Source organism: Euphorbia lathyris, chromosome 10 (assembly GCF_963576675.1).
Source record: "Euphorbia lathyris chromosome 10, ddEupLath1.1, whole genome shotgun sequence".
Lineage (NCBI taxonomy): Eukaryota > Viridiplantae > Streptophyta > Magnoliopsida > Malpighiales > Euphorbiaceae > Euphorbia > Euphorbia lathyris.
Genome location: NC_088919.1, coordinates 44667728 through 44694365, shown reverse-complemented (window position 1 = coordinate 44694365; position 26638 = coordinate 44667728). Strand labels below are relative to the sequence as shown.

At 35.1% G+C, this 26638-nt stretch overlaps 4 protein-coding genes across 7 annotated transcripts; 3 read left to right on the top strand and 1 right to left on the bottom strand.

Annotated features, from left to right (window-relative positions):
• Positions 1–780: 780 nt before the first annotated feature.
• On the top strand, positions 781–3351 carry LOC136208922 (pentatricopeptide repeat-containing protein At2g37320). The gene is made up of 2 exons (XM_066000212.1): positions 781–2399; positions 2747–3351. Exon 1 carries the CDS (start codon positions 866–868, stop codon positions 2393–2395), a length of 1530 nt encoding a protein of 509 aa, XP_065856284.1. The 5' UTR covers positions 781–865; the 3' UTR covers positions 2396–2399; positions 2747–3351.
• A 2890-nt stretch (positions 3352–6241) lies between these two features.
• LOC136208925 (uncharacterized) lies at positions 6242–9096 on the bottom strand. The gene is made up of 7 exons (XM_066000216.1): positions 8789–9096; positions 8495–8630; positions 8142–8226; positions 8005–8052; positions 7870–7908; positions 6709–6812; positions 6242–6628 (listed from the first exon to the last, which is right to left on the bottom strand). Exons 1-7 carry the CDS (start codon positions 8955–8957, stop codon positions 6505–6507), a joined length of 705 nt encoding a protein of 234 aa, XP_065856288.1. The 5' UTR covers positions 8958–9096; the 3' UTR covers positions 6242–6504.
• A 7092-nt stretch (positions 9097–16188) lies between these two features.
• LOC136208921 (pentatricopeptide repeat-containing protein At3g29230-like) lies at positions 16189–18171 on the top strand. Its single transcript, XM_066000211.1, has one exon. It carries the CDS (start codon positions 16356–16358, stop codon positions 18168–18170), a length of 1815 nt encoding a protein of 604 aa, XP_065856283.1. The 5' UTR covers positions 16189–16355; the 3' UTR covers position 18171.
• A 243-nt stretch (positions 18172–18414) lies between these two features.
• LOC136208923 (uncharacterized) lies at positions 18415–25267 on the top strand. 4 transcript variants are annotated; one of them, XR_010677322.1, is made up of 12 exons: positions 18415–18545; positions 18697–18748; positions 18855–18947; positions 19063–19146; positions 19275–19663; positions 20340–20401; positions 20866–20956; positions 22748–22828; positions 22963–23064; positions 23402–23526; positions 24110–24271; positions 24825–24959. XR_010677322.1 is itself a non-coding variant. In XM_066000213.1 (11 exons), exons 1-11 carry the CDS (start codon positions 18435–18437, stop codon positions 24970–24972), a joined length of 1338 nt encoding a protein of 445 aa, XP_065856285.1. In that variant the 5' UTR covers positions 18415–18434; the 3' UTR covers positions 24973–25267. The 4 variants fall into 4 exon arrangements, 3 of the variants coding, with proteins under 3 accessions (XP_065856285.1, XP_065856287.1, XP_065856286.1); XM_066000213.1 differs by lacking the exon at positions 24110–24271 and having other exon boundaries at positions 24825–25267; XM_066000215.1 differs by lacking the exon at positions 24110–24271 and having other exon boundaries at positions 18462–18545; positions 18884–18947; positions 24825–25265.
• The last annotated feature ends 1371 nt before the right edge of the window (positions 25268–26638 follow it).

Below are 26638 nucleotides of genomic sequence, written 5' to 3'. Positions count from 1 at the left end.
CTATTTTTTCCCACACTTAATCTCTCCAAATACATAGTATTTGTTTTATTAATTTTTATTTCATGAAAGTTTAATTTAGCGGTGTAGATTTTGTTTCATTAAAAAAATAAATGAAAATGTCTTAAAAATTATAAATTAGAAGCAAAGTTATACCTAGAGAGAGGGTGGTATAAGACACGATGATAACTTATTTAAATGAAAAAGTCTAATATGTTCCTCAAATTTTATTATTTATTTTTTTTTTTTGTTGTGTTTTGAAAATTGAGTAGAGCGCTCTAAATATTTCTCAAGTTTATTTTAATATTTGAACTTTTGAAAACTTAATTTATCTATGTATTATTGTAGTATTAATATTGAATGAAATTAATTAAATCTATCATTTTAAATATATTTGTTATTCCATTTTTTATATTTTGGAATTTTAATACAGCGTTCCAAAAGTTTCGATAATAGATTAAATTTAATTAATTTAATTCCACATTTAACAATATAATAATATATGGATCTATTAGTTTTGATCACATTGATGTATATAGTAAAATAATCATTTTATCTCTAACTCAAATTCTTCTATTTTATTTTTATTTTTATCTCAATCTTTTATTCTTTATCCGTATCGGTATTCCTATCTCTATCTCTATCTCTAGCCTCGTAGAATACCAAAAAAAAAACACCTTAAGGTCTAATTTTTCATCCAAAATAGTTTCCCCAAATGTTTTTCTATTTCAACCAAACACTTTAAATTCATAACTTAAAAGATCAAAATTTAAACAAAAAGAACTTTTGCCGACAATGTTTTTACCCTTAGCCGCCCAAAGATATAGTTTTAAGCACCCCGCACGGCCAGAAGTAGGTTGTTCTAGGCATGAACATTGGGCGTGTCAGCAACAAATCAAAATCACTACCGTACTGTTTACCTCATCCATCCCGCCATATGCGTTTCTCTTCCTACAAATTTGTACACTCTGCAAAACCCAAGCAGTTCGATAAGGCACTCAAGATTCTAAACATCATATCCCCCAAAACCCCGACTACTCCTTCTGTCGATCGCCCAAGTCATCTTCGCCTAATTCAGGACTTTCTACGAACAAATTCCAATCAAGATTCCACTCAATCCAATTCAATTAAACGAATTCCCAATGTCATTAATCAGTTACTTGAAGCTACTTCTGTAAACGATCCTGATTCTGATTCGGATTCTGATACTACTCGATTCAATTTCGATGCCAGCTCCTTGTCCAGTGGAGTCAGTTCATGTACTTCCTTGCTTGATCTTCGAGGTGGGATTCAGTATCATTGCTTAGGATTAACTTCTGGGTTTCTTGCTAGTGCGTATGTTGGCAGTTCTCTGATTACTTTTTATGGTAGATGTGGAAGATTAGGAGATGCATACAAACTGTTCGACGAAATGCCAGTGAGAAATGTGGTGACTTGGACGGCTATTATTTCTGGGTTTGCACAGGAATCCCAAATTGATGTGTGTTTGGAGTTATTCTCAGTGATGAGAAATTCAACATTGAAGCCTAATGATTTCACCTTTACAAGCCTTTTGAGCTCTTGTACAGGCATGGGAGCTCTTGGGCATGGGAGAAGTGCTCACTGCCAGATTTTTCAAATGGGTTTTCAATCCTATTTGCACATTGCAAATTCTCTTATATCAATGTATTCTAAATGTGGGAGTGTTGAAGATGCCTTGTACATATTTGAAAACATGAGAAATAAAGATGTTGTGTCATGGAATTCAATGATTAGTGGGTATGCTCACCATGGGTTAGCACTTGAAGCAATTGAGCTCTTTGAGAAGATGAAGGAAGTCGGAATAAAGCCCGACTCCTTCACTTTTCTCGGTGTTCTGTCTTCGTGTCGCCACGCAGGTTTAGTCGAAAGAGGGAAGAATTACTTCAACACTATGGTTGAATATGGTGTGGTGCAACAATTGGACCACTATTCATGTCTAGTTGATCTTCTTGGCCGCGCGGGGTTCATAGAAGATGCTCTACATGTTATCTTCAAGATGCCAAGGTCTCCGAACGCTGTTATTTGGGGTTCGCTGTTGTCTTCGTGCAGGCTTCATGGGAGGGTTTGGATTGGTATACAAGCTGCAGAGAGCAGGTTGTTGCTCGAACCGGATTGTGCTGCAACTCATGTGCAATTAGCAAATTTGTATTCAAGTGTGAAGTGCTGGGATGAGGCAGCAAGAGTGAGGAAGTTGATGAAAGATGGTGAAGTTAAAACATATCCTGGTTTTAGCTGGATTGAGATTAAGAACAAAGCTTACAAATTTAGAGCAGAAGACAGTTCAAACTCTAGACTTAGGGAAATTGTTACAGTTCTGGATTATTTGGGTAACCATATGATAATGGAAGAAGAGGTCACTGCCTTTCAAGTGTCATAATGAGGTGAATGCTGAATCTCGTTGATACCAGCTTAACTAAGTGTCTGTTTGATTCTTCTTTTCGCGAGAAAAATCAGTTAACCGATTACTAGCAACAGCAACAGCAAACTCTTAGCAGCGTCAGAGGCAATGGCTGGAGGCAGACCAAAGAATTTATTTTTTGTCATTTTAATTATTCATTACATTTTACATGTATTTTTATTTTTCTATTTAAAAGAAACTAATAAAAACCAGAGACCAACTTCTTGGTGAACTGTTTTTTTGGTTCGAATTTGATCAGCTGGCTTGACTGTAACCTTAGTGCTACAGTTTCAGTCCGAGGGGTTAATTGGCCCGCTATTTTTGCGACAGGGCAGTGGTGGATTTGGAAATGACGGAATGAGCAGACCTTTGTTGATTTCATTGATGGGTTAGTTGGAGACCTCCGGAGCAAGATTAGGTTAATTTAAACGCGGATGGTGCTTGTAAAGGGAATCCAGGCTTTGGCTTTTGCTGGTGGATTTATTCGTGATTGGCAGGGATCTTGGTTAGGTGGGTTTGCTGTCAATATTGGCATGTGTTCAGCCTTTCTTGCAGAGCTTGGGGATCATTTTTTATTATGCAACTTGCTTGGAACAGAGAGTACAGGCATATTATCATTGAGCTTGATTCTAAGGTGGTTCTCTCTTTCAAGGCGGTACACTCACCCCTTCTCTTACTTAATTAGTAGATGTCAGCAGCTGCGTGACAGATTGTGGAAGACTCGGTTCCTTCATATTTATCATGAAGGAAACTGTACGGTTGATCGGATAGCAAATTTTGTAGGAGTCTTTCTTTGTGTAATATATCTACTGCAGTCATTCAGAATATTTTATTTCATAACCGTTTCAGAATATTTTATTTCATAACCGTGGGAAGGATTGATAGATGGATTTATTTATAATTAGTTTATTTTTTCTTCTTCTTTTTATTTGCTGGCCTGTTTCTTCAGCATTTTACTAAAAAAAACCACCTGGCATAGGATTCACGGACTATGTAGATGATTATTTTAGCTTCTTTCCTTTCAATATTTGCTCTTATTAATTTATATGAATAGATAATGATGAAATTTAACCTATAAGAAATTTGATATATAAATAATGATGAAATTTAACCTATAAGAAATTTGACTTTGATCGTAACGTATGAATGTTTTCAATCAAGATTACCAACAAGAATACCAAAATTGGAAAAGAATTTTTTAACTATTATTTATGTCACATAAAATCTTACAAAAGGTATTTCACTAACATATTTGAAAATAAAATGTCCAAATATCTAAAATATTTATTACTTTATTAATATAATTATAAATAACTAATAAAAAATATATATAAATTTACTTCAGTTTATCCATTCAAATTGATTTGATAGAGATATAGACATTTCAATTGATTATACAGTAAAACCTTTATATAGGAATACACTTGAGACCGGACTATTTATATAACAATTGAGAGGTTATTACTAAATAGAGGTTGGTATAATTATGCCTATAATTATGTCTATAATCAATACCCAAAAGTTTACAAAATCAAGCCTTATAATTATGCCTAAGTTTACAAAATCAAGCCTTATAATTATGCCTATAATCAAGCCCTATAATTATGCCTAATACAAATCAATCAATAATATATTTCCTAAATAATAATAGGGTGTTTCCCACTCATAGATAATTTCAATAGTTTTTTTTTTTAATATTTTATAATTTAGTTTGAATTCTTAATATATATTACTATATAGAGGCATAGTTTCTAAAGGTGAGACTTGAAAAGTGTATAACAAATAACATTTAGGAGGTTATTCCTATTTATAACCGGGCCCAAGTTGGGAACGAGTTTTTTTATAACAAAATAGAGGTTATTCCTATATAGAGTATTCCTATATAGATGTTTTACTGTATAGAGAAAAACTTGTATCATTTTTATACATTAAAATTAAAATTGCATTAAAAAAGGTTAGAATCAAATTTGATCTCATCCCTAACTTTTATCATACTAATAATCTTGATTTTATTTTATTTTTTTATTTTTTTTATTTTTTTATTGTAGTTTTCATATCTTCCAGGAAAAAAAAGGTTGTGATAGCTTAGATTCCTAAAATCAATTTTATTGTTTTTTTCTTCTTGGATTTATTAAGCTTGATAAATCAAGGGTTCTTTACATAAATATCATAAATAATAGTAATATTATTATTTTATTAATATTAGTAGTTTAATTCCTAATATCTCAAAAGTATTAAACTTTATTCTACAAATGTCAAGTTATTATTTTAAGTAGTTAATCGGTGGAAGCTAAATTTTCTTTAACTGCCATAGTATTCTGGCGCATGATATAATTGAAAATAGTTACTGATAAAATTGTAAAAAAAAATTAAAATATGAATTTCCTTGTAAATTTCCCATAAATTCAACTTTTAAAATTTAAGGAGCTTTTTTCCATTTTTATTGATTAAACTTCTGAACAATCACATACATTAAGCATCTCATTAGTAAAAATGCGAAAATTGCATCAAATCTAAAATTGAATTTTCTTTATAACTATATCAGACACGTTGTCTTTTGGCAAAAAAAAATATCATTAGACCACTGATCTTTCATTTTTTAGTTCATTAAGCCCTTGATCTTTTATTTGGATACATTAAACCCTTGATCTTGTATTTTTGGTTTCATTAAGTCTTTGATGGGAGGCAGGGACAATCACCCTAGATGGGAGAGTTGTTCAGGCCTCGGATTGCTTCCGGTGTTTAAGATCTATTATTCAAACGGATGGAGAAATAGATGGAGATGTTGCTCATAGGATTAAAGCTGGTTGGTCGAAGTGGAAGAGTGCTACGGGTTTCCTTTGTGACCCCGGCATGCCTAATAGATTGAAGGGAAAATTCTACCGGACGGCAATTAGACCAGCATTGTTATATGGTACGGAGTGTTGGGCAGTGAAACACTGCCACATCCATAAGATGTCGGTGGCGGAGATGCGTATGTTGAGATGGATGTGTGATCATACGAGAAAGGATTGGGTGAGTAATGAAATAATTAGGACAAAAGTAGGGGTCACATCTATTGAGAATAAAATGAGAGAAAAACCGACTAAGGTGGTTTGGCCATGTGAGACGTAGAGCGCTTGATGCGCCGGTTAGGAGAACCGAAGAGTGGCAAAGGGATGTAGTAGTGAAGGATAAGAGAAGACCTAAGCAAACTTGGAGGAAGGTGATCGAGAGTGATATGAGTTTACTGGGAATTGAGGAAAATATAGTAGTGGATAGGACGGAGTGGAGGGAGTGAATTTGTTTGTGTCGCTAACACGACTTGATTTCACGGTTTTATATGGTGGTTCATGTTAGCCGACCCCGAATCATTTCGAGACTAAGGCTTTGTTGTTGTTGTTGTAAGTCCTTGATGAGCAAATTAGTAAATTGGGAATATGTAATTTTGTTAAAAAAATATTATTAACTTCATATATATTTGAAATTATAAAAAAATATATTTTTTATGTTCAAAATTACTTTTTTTTTAGTCATCAATGGCTTAATGAGACCAAAAATAAATGATAAGGAGCTTAATGTATTTAAATAAAAGATCAAGAGTTTAATGAACCAAAAAATAAAAAATCATGGATCAAATAATGCCTTTGCCTTGTTTTTTTTATAACCACATCAAACACGTAAAAAATTCAAATAAATTTTGATAAATGAATGACGCACTTTCAATCAAATTTGATATTCATGACTAACTATTGTGATTATCAAAGGCTTAATACGTGCAATATTAATTAATCAACAGTTCAATGTGTTGAATTCAAAGTTTATTAACTTAATTAACAAAAATCGAAAATCGAAAAGATGATAATGTACTTATGTTTTTCACAAAATTCATCACCACTTGCAATTAGTGCCAGCATCACAAGAACTACCAACTTAATAATATACTCGTAAAGCTTATTTCTTAACCTTTCTATTCTAACAATCAAAACATGGAGAAAATTTATGCTTGCATCAAATATCATCCTAAGCAGAAACATCAAATCTGAGATAGAAGAATAGTTAAGCTAACAATCCATGGGCAGAACATGATCTTGTATTGGAAAGACGCGTTACTGGAGTAATCGCATCTTTATCTGACCATTAAGACAATACCCCCTGTTCTTCATAATGAATGCATTCATTGCCTCTGTCCTTGAACTAAAACGGATGAGCGCTATTTTTTCCATAGGTCCTCTGCGGTAACAACATTTGAAGCAGAAATATTTTAAATAGATATAAAAAATTTGGCAAAGCAGTTTGACCTCCATACCAACCTTTGTGTCATTGATACTGTAGAGGATGGATCAAATTGACAACCAGACAGGAAGCGTTCAAGATCTTCCGGGACTGCATTTGGTGGAATTCCTTGGAGTAAAACCTAGACATAGCCATTCAAGAACCAAAAAAACATAAGCTTAGACATGTTACAGGCAATTTGACCATGACACTAAGCTGTACTGCATGGATGGCCAGCAGTAAAATACACTATGATGAGAAGGGTATCAGGTCCAAAACCGGAAAATGAATGTGAAATATACTCTGCAAGAGGGAAAAATTCTATAACATGTGCGACCATTCCTTAACGTTGTACAGAATCGGAGGATTAATGGTTATGCATGTGAATGCAACAAACTGAGAAACCAGAAACAGGATCCGAAAAGAACATGCGGTAATTATCAAATCCCTTGACAAACTCCAGGACTTGAACAAAAACATTCTCCATGTCACAAAAGATAGATGTTCATTGCCAAAATATATCTCAAAGCAACAGTACTATCTCTTACAAGAATCTCAACATCATTTAAAGTTAGAAATAACTTCAAAATGGATTAGAATAAATAGGTAACCAAAGCGATCTTTGTGAAAACAATAAAATAGTCAATTTCAATCCATGGATATTTTACCTAGGTTTTCTGCAAAGTAGCAGAATAAGATCTCCAAAAAGAATTTGGCAATCATTACCTTTGCTATTTAATAACACCCAACATAGTTTCTTAATTTTGTCACACCTGGGAAAAATTCTATAGGAAAATTACATGTACAGAAGTCTGCCAGAAGATTCGTATTATCATCTCTTTCCATTCCTTGGAAAAATTGATATGCAAAGTACAGATAACGAGATACTGTGAGAAAATTATTTTGTGAAAATCAGTTCAAATTGAAGCTAGTAGCCACCATATGTATCTTTTTTCTTGACTAGCTGTCTCCTTCAACTTGTAGACACACAAGTTTCTAAAAAAGTAAATAACATCAAATGCACAAACAACCATTGTTGACAACTTATTTTAATTGTTGACAACTTAATTTAATTGTTGCCTTAAGTTTTGACTAAATGTATTTATATTTCTTCAACGCAAAACGTGAAATTTAAAAAAAAAAACAATCAAAAGCTAACTAAGAGTAAGAAAGTACTGAAGTGCAGGAATTTGTCTTACTGTTTTTCCATCAAAAGTAGTATCAAACTGGCGCTCAGCCTGACATCCAAAGAAAGAACACATCAAGACTCGGAAGATTTCAAATACCAAAAAAGAAAAGGTAACACAGTACTGAAGTAGAGGATTTTGTCTTACAAGTCTTCCCTCATAAGGTACAATATTATCCCATACATCACGGTCAGCCTGACATCCAAAGAAAGAACAGATTAATACTAGAAATTCTTCAAGCGGGATTAACTAAATTTTATAAGTAAGCCATTCCACAGCATTACCCTCTCCAATTTGATAAGGCGGCCCCTTTTCAAAAGGGTCTTATATGCTACATCAAATGCAGCACCAGAAGAAAACTGTATAATCCTGAAAGCCAACAAAAAAACTAGCTCAAATAAAACTTCCTTTAAACAAATCCTACCACAACAAACAGAGCAATATAACAATTATAGAACAGAAAAGAAAAATGAGTGAAAGCATTTAAAGCTGCAAGCTGTTATCATTAGAACAAAAGAATTAGCTTCAATGTGTCTTTTCGATCCACACAAAACATTCAGCAATCCATACCAATACAAACACGGAACAAATAGAATTATGCTTCAATGTAAAAAAGAGGCAGCGGAAGAAAGATTACATTCCAAGAGGCATAAAATTGCGATTGTAGACGACTTTAATATCATCGGGAGTCAAATTAGAACCCTCAAACCAAGTAATAATGTCAGTCTTCAATGTGTGCTTCGTCAACCCAAATAACTTGGCATACACCATACCTGACACAAATACTTACAAATCAATCGCTCTAATTGATATAAAAGAGGCATAAAATATAAAATTGGGATATGAATGAACAGATCAATTAAAATTGGAAACCATAAAACCCTAAACCCTAGACAAAAAGAAAAATGCAGAAGACGGAAGACGGAAGAACCTGAGCCGGCATTTCTAAGGAAGGGCTGAAATGAAGAATCCTGCGGAGGCGGTGGTTGCTCCACCCCGGTGGAAAAATGGTTCGACGATTGGAGAAAGGACAAGGCATAGTTTGGCTTGAAAGGTGCAAGAGTAAATGGGGATCTGATCGCATGTTTAAGGAACGCCATTGTGGGAGATTTTAGGGTTCGGTTAATTTCCAAGGCGAAGAAGCTATGGTCCTGCCGTGCCGCCGGTTACCGCCACTTAGACCAAGTAATGGACGAAGGTAGAAGAAGATAAGCGGCGTCGTTGCGGCGAATGTAGCTTTTGCCTTCAACTCAAATGTGGGGCGTGGGCTGGGCCTATAATAGCCCATCAAAACCTATTAGCTGAATCCAATATTACATAAACTCGTAGAAGATAGTGTTTTTTTTTGTTAGTTCAAATAAATGTCATATGTTTCACGTTTTTTTCTTTTCTTTTCTTTCTTTTTTTTTTTTTTTTTTTGCAGATCAGTACATTTATTTCTTTTATTATGAATTATGTGGGTTGTAAAATTTTCATTTTTTTCATTGATTTTGTTAAGTTTGGCCGATAATAGTCTCAAAATGAAAATTTTTAAAAATTAAATTATATTTTAAACAATTTTAATTCTTCAACTTTTTAGTTTTGAGGTTATTTACATGGTGTTTTTGACGAGAGAGAAAGTTAATGTTTATCGAGAGAAAACTTTAAAAATAATAATTTTGAAAATAAAAAATGTGAAAATATAGACAAAAAAACCACCGGTACCAATCTGTAAAAATGTGAAACCACAATAACCCTATTTTTCGTAGTCGTAAAAAATCGGACCGATTATAAAACTAAAAAAGATATGCAGCCATAATTAGTTATAAAATCGTAACTAAATCAGATTATAAATTAATTTTCAATATGTTACCATTTTTTTTGTATATCATAAATAAATATGTTTTTATACCCTAATTTATAAATTTTAGATTCAATTCATAAATCATAAACCCTAAAATATATATCTTAAAACCCTAATTTATAAATTTGATCTCAAAATACATTAAAATAATAATTTACTTAGTTTGCCATAATTCAAATTTCTTTAAAAAAAAAAAAAACATAATTCAAATTATTATTTAAAATAATTGTAGATATAATTTTTAAAACTAAATTTCTATGTAAATTTTCTTTAAAAATCAAGGGTTATGAGTTTTTTTTTTAAAATTTGCGCACAATGCGCTTACATTAAAAAAGAAAGAAAAATCCCCACCAGACCCGGATGTGATTCGAACCCATGACCTCCCAAGGCATAGGTAAGCTCTCAACCACTAGGCTAAGAGCTTCACCACAATCAAGGGTTATGAGTATACTTGAAGACCGTCTCCGGATGTGTATACTTATTTATTTGTCGAAGACCGTATCCGGACGTATATATTTCTTTATTTCTCGAAGGCCGTCTTCGGACGTGTAATCTATTTATTTCTCGAAGGCCGTCTCCGGACGTGTATAATTATTTATTTGTCGAAGGCCGTCTCCGGACGTGTATATTTATTTATTTCTCGAAGGCCGTCTCCGGACGTGTATACTTATTTATTTATCGAAAGTCGTCTCCGGACATGTATTAATTCCTTTATTCTTGAAGACCGTCCCCGGATGTGTATACTTATTTATTTATTGAAGATAATCTCCAGACGTGTATATTTATTTATTTCTCGAAGACCGTCTCCGAACGTGTAATCTATTTATTTCTCGAAGGCCGTCTCCGGACGTGTATACTTATTTATTTGTCGAAGGCCGTCTCCGGACGTGTATATTTATTTATTTCTCGAAGACCGTCTCCGGACGTGTATACTTATTTATTTATCGAAGGCCGTCTTCGGACATGTATTAATTCCTTTATTCTTGAAGACGGTCTCCGAATGTGTATATTTATCTATTTGTCGAAGACTGTCTCCGGATGTGTATACTTATTTATTTATCGAAGATCGTCTCCGGACGTGTATATTTATTTATTTCTCGAAGGCCGTCTCCGGACGCGTATATTTATTTCTCGAAGACCGTTTCCGGATGTGTATACTTATTTATTTGTCGAATACCATCTCCGGACGTGTATATTTCTTTATTTCCCGAAGACCGTCTCCGGACGTGTAATTTATTTATTTCTCGAAAGCTGTCGTTCGACGTGTATATAGTCATATATTTGTTGAAGACCGTCTCTGACGTGTATATTGATATTCACTTATTTGTCGAAGGCCATCGCTCGACGTGTATATATGTTCATCTACTCCTCGAAGACCGTCCCTCGATGTGTTTATACGCAATAAGTTGTCCCAAGCGATGCAATTATTCATAAGTCGTCCCAAGCGACGCAATTATTCGTAAGTCGTCCCAAGCGACACCATTATTATTAATAAGATGTCCCAAGCGATGCAATTATTCATAAGTTGTCCCAAGCAACCGTTATTATAAATAAGCCGTCCCAAGCGACGCAATTATTCATAAGTCATCCCAAGCGACGTCGTTATTATAAATAAGCCGTTCCAAGCGACGCAATTATTCATAAGTCATCCCAAGCGACACCATTATTATTAATAAGTCGTCCCAAGCGACGCAATTATTCATAAGTTGTTCCAAGCGACGCCGTTATTATAAATAAGTCATCCCAAGCGATGCAATTATTCATAAATCGTCCCAAACGACACCATTGTTATTAATAAGTCGTCCCAAGCGACGCAATTATTCTCACGACGTCCTAAACGACGCTATTATTCATAAGTCATTCCAAACGACACAATTCTCATTCATAGGCCGTCCCAAGCGATGCAATTGCATTCATTGCTACTCCTAGAATGTTTTGAATCTCGCATAAATACTCAAAGGACCCCCGAAGGGGGACTACTTGATGAGGAATATAGATCAAAGGCCGCCCACTAAGCCCAAACCAATCAACCCCGATACAAGCAAGGCTCTCTAAGCCCATAAGCCCACCACATTCACTATAAATACCCGGACAAAGGGAAAGTATAGGTCTCTCCACCATATTTGATCTCTCTACTTTATCTATCTACTCTTAGACTGCTACTAACTTTGGCATCGAAGCGTACACAAAGGGCCTCCCCCGACGCATGTTCGGCGACCGGAGCAACAGCAACCTCGCCTCATGTACCTGATCAACTCTGAAGATCCAACGTCCTCATTATAAACTAAAAAATATAATTTTTGAACTAAATAATACAATAATAATAATGATAATTATTATTATTACTAACATATAAATAAACAATATATTATACATTTTGTATTATACATTTTGTAACTAAATTTGAATTATAATTTATATGAATTTTAAATTTATTTTGTATTTAAATACTAATCAAATTTTATTAATATTGAAAAAGATAAAACAAGATTTTTTTACAAGATTTATAAAATTATAAAATATTACTGTTGGTTTAGAACTTACCTATGACTCTAAAAGTCATGAGTTCGAATCACATTGGGGTGGGATGGGTTAAGGGTTTTATTTTATCTCTTTAATATAATTTTCCTTTGTTTAATAGAAGTGCATTGCGCACAATTTTTTTTTAAAGAATGCAATTGTATTAAAGATAACTTGTTAAAACATTACAAGCAAATTGAGATATTTTGAATATGTGTTGCCCTATCTAGATTGCATTTTTTCAAGGTCTTGCAGTAGTTCCGGTTAACCCCCCACATCTTCTAATGCCCAACATCTTAAGCTTGCATGTAAGACATGTTGATTTTATACACTTTCTCAAAATCTTTCACAATGTTCTTTGGTGTATATACTCTATCCTTGAGATCAAACTTATCCACAAGTAGTATGCCGATAACTTGTTTCCCCACTTGCATGTGATGTGGTAACATTTGATCTCTGGCATATGTGTATTTGTTCATTTCATCCATTCTTCAGAGCTTGAACATATCAAAATTGGGTATCGCAATACCTCTAGCACGCCATTTACATGTCTCATCATGCTTACATCTAACTTCAAACATGGACTTGTTAGACTTGTGCACTCTCCATTCGAACCTATTCTTCACCGTGTATTTTCCAAGTGCATCTTGAAATTCTCGTTTGTTTGAGAATACATCTTGCACCTTTAAACCAACAACCCCTTTTGATGCACTATATGTAATAGGAAGCACAGGTGAATCATAGACCTCTAGCAGCCATCGAAATGGATCAATCCTCTTTCTTCTTCTTTCTTCATCATCCACCTCATAAATACTTACTGATACATGGTCAGCTCGTGCATTTCTTTTAGGAACACCTTCGCGACAAGATTGTTTCCGAAGGATAGGTTGTTCATCACATACCGTTTCTTCGTGTACCGTTTTTCCGGGGTCAAAATGACCCCAAATATCTTTTTCATATATCGTTTCTTCCGGATAAAAAAATAGGATTCAAGCTAATATCATCTAAACCAGGATTGGATGCGAGGTTGAAATCAGTGATCTTTTCTTTGCCTGTCCGATGAGTTTTGACTTCAACGGTTGTGTCCACTTCAATGGTGGCATCACAACTTGATTGAATAACATTATGTGTCTTCATAGCTCGCGATAGTTTTGCATCTATTGTGCGTGATTCAAAATTAACATATAGTGGGATAACATCGCTTGGATTCATTCGGCAATACTCTATGAAGCATCCAACATCACTTGAATCGACAATCGCAACTACTATCCCAAGAACTTTGTTTGTGCCATATGTAGTTTACAAAGTCATACGTACGTCAAAAGATGTTGAATCAACACGTGTAGAAGTGTATACTCTCTTTTGAAGCATTTCGAAGTTGATTTTCATTGATAGCCGAAGCAACTTTGATTCATCCCCCTCGCATGTCATGGCTTTTCCCATGGTTTTCCATTGGTCGTTCCACGTCATCACATACAAAAAATGGTCAGTTGACATACTGCTATTATTAAAAAAACAAAGACATTGTCAAATAATGTACTAAAGACAAAAAGGAAATGTGCTTTCGTGGTTACTTGAACAACGAAGCCAATTACAAAACTGTGAAGTCACAGTTCTTCGTTGTTTAGTTGAAACGCGAAGTATATGTTAGGTTTAGCTTTGCGGTTTTCGGTGATCCACAATGCCTTAAAGAGCTTCGCAGTTTGCGATTCTACGAATAAACGTAAACCGCGAAGCTATATAGGGGAGGGATTGATGTACAAAATTGAAAGATGGGGGAGGAAGGATTCGAATCTGGGGCACGTGCACAACATGTATTACCGCTGGGACACTTACTTTAGTTTGTTCATTATACAATTCTTTTATTTATATATTATTAAGTGCCTCTGATGCTAAAAAAATCCAATACTATATTTTTTAAATAAAAATATATTATATATTTTAATAAAATTTCATATTAATATTTTATTTATATAAGAAAATATATTTTTTAAAACATACGTTAGAACATATATTTTAACTTTTAGAACACGAATTATAAAGTTTAGAACATACGACATATTTTTTAGGACATACGTTAGATTATATATTTTAATTTTTGGAACACAATAAAATTTAGAACATACGTTATATTTTTTAGAACATGCGTTATGTTTTTTCGAACATGAGTTATAAATTATATTATAGAACGAATGCAAAAATGATCCAGATATCTACTGATTTTTTTAGAACATTATACTTAATTTTTGGAATACAAACTATAAACTTTAGAACATACATTATGTTTTTTAGAACATACGTTATGTTATTTAGAATATGAGTTATAAATTATATTATAGAACAAATACAAAAATGATCCATATATTTACTGATTTTTTTAAAACATTATACTTAATTTTTAGAACACAAATTATAAAGTTTCGAACATATGTAACAATATTTAAAACATCGTTCTTAACATTTTAAAACATAGATTACAAAAATATAGAGGAATTAAATAAATAAGAAATTGGAGTATGTTCTTGGATCTTTTTTCTATTAATGATTCATTATTATGCACATTTTTTTTCTATTAATAATTCATTATTATGCACATTTAATCGATATTAATAAGTGCATGCGTCAATATGATTTCGGATAGACAGACTGTTTGTCTTAAGAGTCAGAATCTCATTAAAGCCATATTGAGGCTTCGTCCTGCCTTCGATTCTCTTACCTTCTCCCATATTTATAGGGAGCAAAACCGCGTGGCGGATCGCTTGGCAGCTGCTGGGCATGGGGGGATGTTAGGTGTTTCTACCCTTTCCGTTCCTCCTTCTTTTCTGTTACCTTCTCTTCTTGAGGATAGGATTGGGGTTAGTCTTCCTAGACTGATCCCGGGTTAGGTTTTTGTTTGTTTGTTTTTTTTTCTTCCCTTCTTACCAAAAAAAAAAAAAGTGCATGCGTCAAATATTAAATAATAGAAGCTATTAGCACAGTTAGACCTGGCAATTTTCGTGTTCGTATCGTGTTCGTGTCGTGTCAGGTTTCGGGTTCGTGTCAAAACCTGAAACACGAACAAGACACGAAAACTTTTCGTGTCACAAAATCAAAACACGAACATGACCTGCTCTTGACACGGTAAACACGACACGAATTTTTTACACAACCAATTAAATTGACATGATCTGACCTACTAACACGACCTAACATGCTCAACACGACTTGTCTAACACGACCCGACCTGTCATTCCAAATATTTTGAATTTTATTTCAAATTCATAATTTAAAAAATTAAAACCTAATAAGTTAAAATAATTATTACAAACAATATGAAATATGTTTCAAATTTTTAGAAATGATTTTCCTATTAAATACCCTTACATTTCCAAACCCTAAAATCATAAGGGTATATTTGTAATTAAATTTCGGGTCAGTTCCGTGTTTTCAGGTTGACACGAACACGACACGAAAATTAACGTGTCATTTCGTGTCGTATCAACTTTCGTGTCGTGTCATAAAACTATAAACACTAACACTAAAAAAGCGTGTCGTGTTCGTGTCGTGTCATTGGGTCGTGTGTCGCTTTGTCAGGTCTAAGCACAGTGGTAAGCAGCGTCCAGGATAAACCAATGTGCACGGTTTGACTCCTTGCACCATCACTTTGGTGTTTTTTTCTATTAAATTAATTATTAGACACATTTATTACATATTAAACAGCGCGCGTAACATAATGTACAAGAGAAGCTATTGTTTCAGTGGTAAGTAGCGTGTCTTGTAGAGACAAGTGCGTAGGTTCGACTTCCACCAGTAGTAATCCGCGTTTTATTTAGTTTATATACTCAAAACGGCGTAGTTTTGAGTGTTGTCTTGATAGCCACTCAACTTGTATAAAATGTTCAGACAGAATGAAAAACAAATATAAGGTTTTAACCGGGATATTATGTTGTAAACGTTATATTTATGGTATTTTGAATTTTGAGCTTGACTTGTTTCTCCGTACCTACTCCGAAAACTGGATCCGTCGAGAAACATCCCCAGGTTCTATCTCCTTGTCTAAGCTGACTGATTAAGTAGCCCACCTGAAGTTTCATCTCAATATGAAATCAGAAATTGCTTCCAACAACCTAGCTGAACAACATTTATCTGGTTAAAAATGGCTAAAATTGCTTCAACTTTAGCAACAAAGTTGCCTCACAGACTTCTGGAAGACAAGATCATCTCTCTTTTGCAATCATGTAAGAGCCCAGAACACCTTCACCAAACCCATGCGCATATTATTGTCCATGGAATTGAATGCAACGACTATATTATTCCAAGATTAATAGTCGTTTGTGCAGCTTTCAAGAGCATGGAATCTGCCCGCAAAGTGTTCGATCAAATTCCTCACCCAAGTGTCTCAATTTGGAATGCGATGTTTAAGGGCTACTCCCAAAATACATTTTACAGGGAAGCTATTGTCTTGTTTAGCAAAATGAAAAACATGGATATAAAGCCTAACTGCTTTACTTTCCCAATTGTTCTTAAATCGTGTGTGAAGGTTAATGCTTTCACGGAAGGGAAAGAAGTGCATTGCTATGTGATAAAGAGTGGATTTAGAGCAAATTTGTTTGTGGGCACTATGTTAATCGATTTGTATTCTAGCGTAAGAATTATAGGAGCTGCTTATAAGGTGTTCAATGAGATGTTGGAGAGAAATGTGGTTGCTTGGACGTCAATGATTAAAGGTTTCATTTCTTGTGATGATATAGAAACTGCACATCGCCTTTTTGATTTAGCTCCTGAACGTGATATTGTCTTGTGGAACACTGTTATCTCGGGTTATATTGAGAAAGGGGATATGTTAACAGCGCGGGAGCTTTTCAGTAGGATGCCAAGGAAGGATGTCATGTCTTGGAACACAATTTTAAGTGGTTATGCCAATAAGGGGGGTGATCTTCAGGCCTTTGAAAGACTGTTTGATGAAATGCCTGAAAGGAATGTATTTTCTTGGAATATATTGATAGGAGGCTATGCACGTAATGGTCATTTTTTAAAAGTATTGAGTTCCTTTAAGAGTATGTTAGTTGAACGCAATGTGGATCCGAATGATGCCACACTTGTGACAGTGCTATCAGCATGTGCACGACTGGGTGCTCTTAATTTGGGCAAGTGGGTGCATGTATTTTCTGAGAGTAATCGCTATAAGGGAAATGTATATGTTGGGAATGCTTTAATTGACATGTATGCTAAATGTGGTCATTTGGAAAATGCGCTCAATGTGTTCAAAAGCATGGAAATCAAAGATTTGATTAGCTGGAATACCCTGATTGGTGGCTTAGCGATACATGGGCGAGGAGCTGAAGCATTAAGTTTGTTTTCACAAATGAAAATTGCTGGAGAAAAGCCAGATGGAATCACCTTTATAGGTGTTTTATGTGCTTGCTCACACATGGGGTTGATTGTAGATGGCTTTTTATATTTTCAATCGATGACTGATGACTATTCAATTGTGCCTCAAATAGAGCACTACGGATGTATGGTTGATATGCTAGCCCGAGCTGGGCATCTAGCTCAGGCTGTGGATTTTGTGACCAAGATGCCTATGGAAGCAGATGCTGTTATTTGGGCTTCTTTGCTTGGGGCTTGTAGGATTTACAAAAATGTTGAATTGGCTGAATTGGCACTTCAAAAGCTCATAGAATTTGAGCCTAAAAACCCTGCAAATTATGTGATGCTTTCCAACATATATGGTGATCTTAGAAGGTGGAAAGATGTTGCACGATTTAAAGTTGCAATGAGAGATACAGGATCCAAAAAAATACCAGGATGTAGCTTAATTGAGGTGAATGATGGTGTTTTTGAGTTTTATTCTCTAGATGAGAGGTTGCCTGAGAGTCAGTTAATATATACAACCTTGAGGGGTTTGACGAAATTGTTGAGATCATCAGGATATGTGCCAAACATTATAGAGTTTGAGCAAAGGAGATGATGTTCTGCTCCAGAAGCAGTCAATTGTGTTATTAATGTCTCCCAAGTCTTTTCCTATGTGGGTTCCAAGAATATATCGCAGTAGAAATTTAATTACTGCCCAACTGATGTTACTACTGCAATTAACGTTGCACGAAGGGATGATAACGGATTTTTGTAGGTGTCAATGAGAAAGTACTTGTTTTAAATATCTTGAGCCACTGCTGTCAGCTATTGAGGAAGCACGACGCAAGGTGTTTCGTAGAATCAACGAGGTTCGGGTCCAATGGCTAACCCTTCATATCTTTTTAACTTGAGAACAGGCTTAATTTTTCAGGTGGGCATTATCGATGACTATTTTGATGGCTACTACACTGAAGAAATGATAGAATCTCAGGTGCGAGTCGTCCATAGTCAAAATCAGTTGCTTCTACTTTGTCATACATGTTGATCTGTGTGTGTATTATATGATAGGCAAACTATTTATGTTGAGAGCAGTGATTTTTTAGTTGTTTGATCTTTTATTAAACCCGTTCTTGTATCATTAGGTGGACCAACTTGTTTTTGAGGAGTTAATGCGAGAAAGGTTTCCTAAACTGGGTTTGTCTATGTTCAGAACTGGTTATGCTAGCATTTTCTGTTTTCTTCTTATTCTCATAGGATCTGTGGATAGTTTTTTTTTATTCTATTTATGCCTTTGGTGCAGTTAATCATCTGGATTACTTGGGAGTGCAGGTGGCATGGATCTCCGGACCTTGGTTCCTTTCCATCTTTGTGAATATGCTTCCTTGGGAAAGTGGTGAGCTTGCATGTCAATAAAATCTCAAATTGATTTTCTCTTTTTGGTTGATTATGTTTTGTACTATTTTTTGTTTCAAGATTGATTTTGAACCTGCTGGTTTCTTTTTCTTCAGTCCTCCGAGTTTGGGATGTTCTTCTTTTTGAAGGAAATCGAGTGATGTTGTTTCGAACTGCACTTGCTTTAATGGAATTATATGGTACTGACTAATGCATATAATCAAGTATTTGCTTTTAATATCTTCCTTATTCAATTTTTTCGGGTAAATTGTAATTTATATGTCTAGGGCCTTTATAGAATAACTATTTTTCGTGCCATTTTCTGTAGGTCCAGCATTAATGACGACCAAAGATGCTGGGGATGCGATTACTTTGTTGCAATCCCTTGCTGGGTCAACATTTGATAGCAGCCAACTAGTTTTTACTGCTTGCATGGGTTTTTTGGCTGTGAATGAAGCTAGATTGCTAGAGTTGAGAAAAAAGCATAGGCCATCTGTTCAAATAGTAATTGAGGAAAGATCAAAAGGTGGTAAAGTTTGGAAGGATTCAAAAGGGCTTGCATCTAAGCTATATAGTTTCAAGCATGAGCCCGGATCCCTAACAGAAGACAAAAACACTTTAGAAGGAGAGAAGAAGTCTAAATCAGCTACTAGTCTGGATGCTTTGCTTGATAGTCTAGGAGCTGAAGGTGATTCGCTACCAGATCTTCAAGAACAGGTACCTTTCTCTTTTCCTTCTCTTCTCTTTAGATTGTTGATGCCTAATTGTAATCTGCTACCTCAATGCCAGTTCACTTCTTAAAAGTTCGAACCAGCCTTTCTGGGTTCCTTTTTATCATTGACATATCATTGAAAAGTGAAAACTCTTTGTGGCCTTCATCTGATGTTAGATGGTGTGAACTACTTTGGTGCTAAGACCTATGTTGTACGGAACAGACACCGGGAAACATTATTTCTAAAAAAAACATAGCTAGGAAACGGAAGCAGACACGAAATGCGAAAACTCTATTAAAGAGTTTCTGTGCAACATAGGCTAAGACTCCTTTAATCTTTATGAAGCAGTATGATGGTTCAGTTTCATAAATGATAATGAATTTTAACGCTATTTGGAAACTATTACTGAAGCCACTAGAAAATATATACTTGGCCTGAGATGTAGTAATGGGAAACATGAGTTTTGATCATAAGATTTTATGCCGCATTGTGCTACTTAAAATGGTTTCGTCGACTTATACTCTTATGGTGGATGATCAATGTCAAACATTCCATAATCCAATAATGTTTAAAGAAATATGGAGTTTATAATCTTCTTTCTTTGTTTGTATCGTACACATTTGAAGAAAGAATCTGTTTCCAATCATTTTAAATTTCAGCAATTAACAGTTTTTGTGCAGGTGGTTTGGATGAAGGTTGAATTGTGCAGGCTGCTGGAGGAAAAAAGATCTTCCACACTCAGGTTCATACTTCTCTTGTGTCTACTTACTGCATCTTCTTAGGATGTATTAGTTTTATTTAGCGAATATGGCACAGTGGAAATGAAATGCATTCATCCTAGGAGTTAATATCATGCTGTCAGAATCCATATTTTTATTTCCTCATCAAATCAGCAGATTATGATGTCTTGCATCGAAATATTCAGCTTCATTGTTTGTGTTGCTCTTATTATCTTGTATCCATTTTTCTGTTTAGCCTTCATGCTCACCACCACAACAGAAGAGGTCGACGTCTAGTTCTGTGTCTAATAGTAGTTTCATCACACTGTTGATATCATTGGGACACTCATGTTAACCAATAAGTGGAAACCAGTTTGAAAGCTATGAATGACTCATAAGAAGAATGTTTGATACTAATTTACCTATTATCTTGTAAATGTAGCAGTGAAAAGTTCATTTGTGTTTATTCGATCCTGTCCTTTTCCAGATCTGAAGAGTTGGAGACAGCACTCATGGAGATGGTCAAAGAAGATAATCGACTTGAATTGAGTGCAAAGATACATTCAAAGTTTTATTTGGTAAATGATTGTTGCTTCTACTTATATTGAAAGTTATATGAGCTAGCTGAGTAACTCCCACTTGAACTTGATTGACTAGGCTTAATACTCCAGCCAACTGAGTTGGAATTACCTGAGGGTTACTTGCTTGTTAACTCCATAGGCTCAACCGCTATTAAATCAACTTGACATCTACTAACTCTTCTCCATTGCAATCTGAATTCAGATTTTCAGATCCTCAAGCAGTGCTTGAAGTTGTAATAAAACCTGACAAGTGAATAAAACATATAAGATAGAGAGAAGTACGGGTAAATTACATACGTGGTGTACAACCTTTACCCCAAATCACACTTTGGTGTACAACCAAAATTTTGTCACACTAAACCGTACGAACTTCAGGTGACCTCCCACTAAAGTGTACAATCGGTTTTTATGACCGGTCAACGCTAACTATGCCACGTCAGCATTTTTAATTTTAGAATTAAAAAAAGTGGAACCCATTCTTTATGAAATGACTAAAATACCCTCATCTTCTTCCTTTAACCCCTCTCTCCCATTTCTCTCTCTAAGGCTTCTCTCACTCCTCCCTCCTGACAAAAATAACCAGACCCAAGAACTCGTTATCAAACAAGATCCACCATTTAGAAACTGCTCTCTCTCTCTCTAATTTAGAGACATCATTTAGAAAGCACAACATTTCATCCTCTCTTCACACTCCTTCCATTCGTCACTTTCCTAAACATTCTAATTTTCACCTACCATTATCAAGAAAAACACTTCTCCTCTTCCTCTTCCTTCTGATCATAAACATCAATTCAATTTCCTTCAAAAGATTGCCTCTATGGCTTTAGATGTTCTCGAAAACGCTCTTCTTTCTCACGAGAAAAAACACCCTCTTCCCAAAACTACTGATCCAGCCCTCCAAATCGCCGGCAATTTCACCTCCGTTCCCAAACAGCCCGTTGTTCATGATTTACCAGTCACCGGACAAATCCCAGATTGTATTCACGTTATGTTCGAAACGGGGCTAACCCACTTCACGAACCGGTGGCTGGTCACCACTTGTTCAACGGTGATGGTATGGTTCATGCCGCCCGCTTTGACAATGGATCAGTCAGCTATTCCTACAGGTTCACCGAGACTAACCGCCTATGTTCGTTCCAAATGGAAAAGAAGATGAAGGGTACGTATTGTGCTTCGTACATGATGAAAAAGAGTGGAAATCAGAGCTACTGATAGTGAATTCAAAGAGTTTGAAGCTGGAAGCAACAGTCCAACTTCCTTCACGAGTTCCTTATGGGTTTCATGGCACTTTTATTACTGCAAAGGAATTGGAGAAGCAAGCATATTAAATTAATTCTGGGAAGCGACGGTGGGTTCTTGGGTCTGGTTATTTTAGTCATGAGGGAGGAGTGAGAGAAGACTTAGAGAGAGAAATGGGAGAGAGGAGTTGAAGGAAGAAGATGAGGGTATTTTAGTCATTTCATAAAGAGTGGATCCCACTTTTTTTAATTCTAAAATTAAAAATGCTGACGTGGCATAGTTGACCAGCGTTGACCGGTCATAAAAACCGGCTGTACACTTTAGTGGGAGGTCACCTGAAGTTCGTACGGTTTAGTATAACAAAATTTTGGTTGTACACCAAAGTGTGATTTGAGGTAAAGGTTGTACACCACGTATGTAATTTACCCAGAGAAGTACATCAAAGATATACTAGCAGAAAGATTCTTTCATCTCTTCTTAAGCTGAATGCTCTTTATTTCAGCTTATTGCCACTTAATTTGCTTCTCATGCTTGAGATCCATTCTGCAGATTGAGCGATTGGAGTTCTACGTTAACGAGCTTCGGCAAATCCTTTCTGATAAAAAAGAACAGGAAGCTGCGATGATCCAGGTTAACATAACAAATTTTATAGTCATTTTTTTTAATAGGTGAATATTTACTCTAATATCTGCTCATGGAAGAATGATCTATGCTTATCCTGTGTGTAGTCCTATATATATAGTTTATTATTGTTTAATTTATAGGTCCTAATGCGGGTAGAGCAAGAGCAGAGGATAACTGAAGAAGCTCGTGTAAGTGCTGAGCAAGATGCAGCTGCTCAGAGATATGCAGTAACTGTACTTCAGGTATTCTCCTCTTCTCTCTGGGTTTCTTGTTATTTGTGATTGCGATAGGTAGATTTACATTTCTTGAAAATGCAAAGATTGCTAAATTAATTTGTTGGAAGAAGCATATTCTTCGCTTTCCAAGCTAAATTTATCAATATATTAGCATTATCTTGGCACACTTTACTTGTACCTGGTCTTGGCAAGAAAATTTGTGAAACAGTTGTTTAATTAGATAACTGGAGGTTCGTGTCTTCCTTAATCAAAGCATAACTAATTAATACCTCAGGAACTTAAACATTATTTTTTCCTCTTTCCATTTTTACACCATACATACACAATACAATTATATGTACAGGAGAAATATGAGAAGGCTATGGCTTCACTTGCTCAGATGGAGAAAAGGGTCGTTATGGCAGAATCAATGTTGGATGCTACAAGAAATTATGAATCTGGCCAAGCTAAAGCTCTATCTTCTCCAAGGTACAAGGAAAATCTTCAACTTTTCTTGCTTTTATGTAGCAAAGATCATATGATTGAAAACAATTGATATTAGCCACATGAATATATATAATATGATGCCATGAGAAGTAATTCAACAATGCAAGTAATGCTTTCTGAACCGAAGTTATGGTCGTCACTCTAGGTATAACTGCAACTAATTTCATACTACCTGATTTGAAGAGACTTATTCCTTATTTTCATCTCCTTCCAGTTGAAGCTCTATGACTCCTTATATATGTGAAACAATTCTCTCCCTCAGTACCTTTTGGAGCGAGTTAGGTCTTTGTTTACATGGTATCGGAGCCTTGTATATAAATGTTGGGTCACCCATGGATTTTTGTTTCACGCTCTAGATGGTTCTTGGCGTGAGGGAGGTGTGTTAGATTAATAAGTGCTTGCATACTTCAATGCATATGATTGGTTGTGACTCTTGATTTACCTAGTCACACTTCTAAAGCCAGATTCTGTTTTCTTTCTCCACATCAACATATCTGTTTTGAGGATTTATGTGTGAATATGTTCTTCACATCCATGTGACAATAATATGCAATTTCACTTATAGGTTAAGGTCAGCAGCAAGCAATCAAAGTTCTGTATCCAGTCCTGTAAGAACATATTCACACACATAAATCCTCAAAACAGATATGTTGATGTGGAGAAAGAAAAAAGAATAAGAAAGTTGGACATACTGAAATTTGGCTTCGGCTGGCGTGACAGAAGCAAGGCAAGTGCTTATACTTCTACCAAAATTTTGGATAAATTACATTCATGGCCCCTAAACTATAGTTCTACTCACATTATAAACTTCATTTCTTGACATAAAATTCTTGAACTTTACATTCTATACCATTAAAGTCCAAATCAACAAAAAATAGTTAAAAATTAATGAAAGGATGAGGTAAAATAGGCACTTGACTATAATTTCATGAATAAGAAAAGAGTCAATGATGTAGCCAAATTTGTCTAGGTTATCATTTCGTTAAATTGCCTTGCGGATATTTGTTGATTTGAACTTTAATGTTAAAGAACATAAAGTTGAAGGATTTTTATGTCAAGAAATGAAGTTTAGGGGCCGTAAATGTGTTTTACCCAAAAAAATCTGTTGGCTTAAGTTCATCCTCAAAGAAGGTTGAATGAATGCTAAAAATCTTTTAGAAAGCAGTCATAAATTGACAGAGAATAGTTGGACAAGAGTTCGTTTACATGTTGAAAATGCAGAGAGTTCAACTCTTCAATTTTGTGTAAATTGATCTTCATCTGTTTTTAATATGTGACAGAACGCAGCAAATGAGGAGTCGGTTGTCAGTACAGCCAATAACGAGGAAAAAGATCCGAGCACACAACAGAAAGAAAACAAAGACGAAGCGAAGATATAGAATTTTGTGGAGCTTCATAGCATTCATATCTCTAGTAGTTAGAACATGATTCTATCTGTAATCATGCATACAAATGACAGACCAAGTGCTTACTCCCTTCTCTGTCATCTGTTCATCTTCTTCCAGAGAACAACCATATGTAAATTACAGTTGAGTTATAGCATTCTTTAATGCCATTGTTATTATTTAGATGGGTTAACAGTGGAACTGGTTTTGTAAATATTTTGTCCTCAACATTTCCGTGCACGATGAACTCAGTTCGTCCTTGTTATGATTCATCAACATGAAAGACAAGCTAAGCTGAAGACTGAGATGAGATTTGAGTGATACCTGGTTTGAATTAGTTGTCACAGGCTTTGAACTGTAACAACAGAATTGTACCCAAGTTACATTATAACACACACCGCCTTACGTGTCGGTATGCCAACAATGCAAAAATCGATAAGTAGGTGAAAATCAGATGTGTTATCTGAATAAAATCCTTGAAAGCTATAACCTGTACATATATCCATGTTTGCTTGCCGGGTACCAGGAATCGAAGCTATTTCGGAGAAGCAACAATACAACATTTCAAATCGCGGTATATGACAAATGTTCCCATTGCGTCCACACTATACGAGTCCCTACAACAAATATACTGCTTGTGCCTTATTAGATTAGTGCCAAATGAGTTAATCTTAATCCAATCTAAAAATTCTCTGGCATAATCATGTCAATCCAATCGTATTTATAAGTGTCATGTTTGTCGGATATATGTGATTTTATTATCTCTGTGACATTTAAAATTATGGAAAGATACAGTAATACTTCTAAATATTTATATCATTATTGAATTAGCACATTAATTCTAGCCTCAAAAGGCTTAATCCAAAATCTATGTAACAAACTCTTAATTCGTTTATATTATGTTGGGTTCGTGTAATGTGTTTACGAGTAACAATTGTAATGTGGTAAGTGAGCCCATACACTTCAAGTCCAAGCCCATGAAAAGTTCAACCATAGAACACCACCTTCACGGTCTAAACTCTCTCCCTAAACGGGGCTCCAAGAGAGCCTAAATCCACCCATATGCATCCGGGACAGATCCAAGAGCATATTTGTAAGAAGATATATATTTTCCTCCTATCGAGAGAGAGAGAGAGGGGCTCATTTTTCTCTCTACTTTTTCCTCTCTTTTCTTCTTTTCAGATCCGGTCATTTTCGCTACCACCACTGTCACCGTCACTTTTCAGGTTTACCTTCCTCCTCCCATTTATATTTTAGTTTTCGTTTTTAGCTTTAAATTTACATTTTCTTATTAGTTTGAAGTCTATATACCTTCTTGAACTTCTTTTTCCGTCAGATCTACACTTGTGAGCTATACTTCTTTCTTTTATTCTTTTTTCGGTCTTAGCAAGAGCGGAAAAGGTTTATCTTATCCGTAGATCTATAGATCTGCGTGGTTGCACAAACAGAAAAGACTCAAATCCGAACGTCCGGAAGAGACTAAATGATGAAGTACATCGGTTTTTCAACGGGATTTGACTTACGAGAAGGATATGATTTCTATGTTTGTTGTATTTGTATCTTTTATGATTTTTATTGCTCTTTGTAGTTTTTTATTGTTCTTTGTAGTTCTTTGTAGTCATTTTCTTCCCTTTGTGGGTCTTGTACTGGTTGTTGCCTGCATGGGATGTATGTTTTATTCCTCTTTGTTCCGTGTTGTATTTTTATTT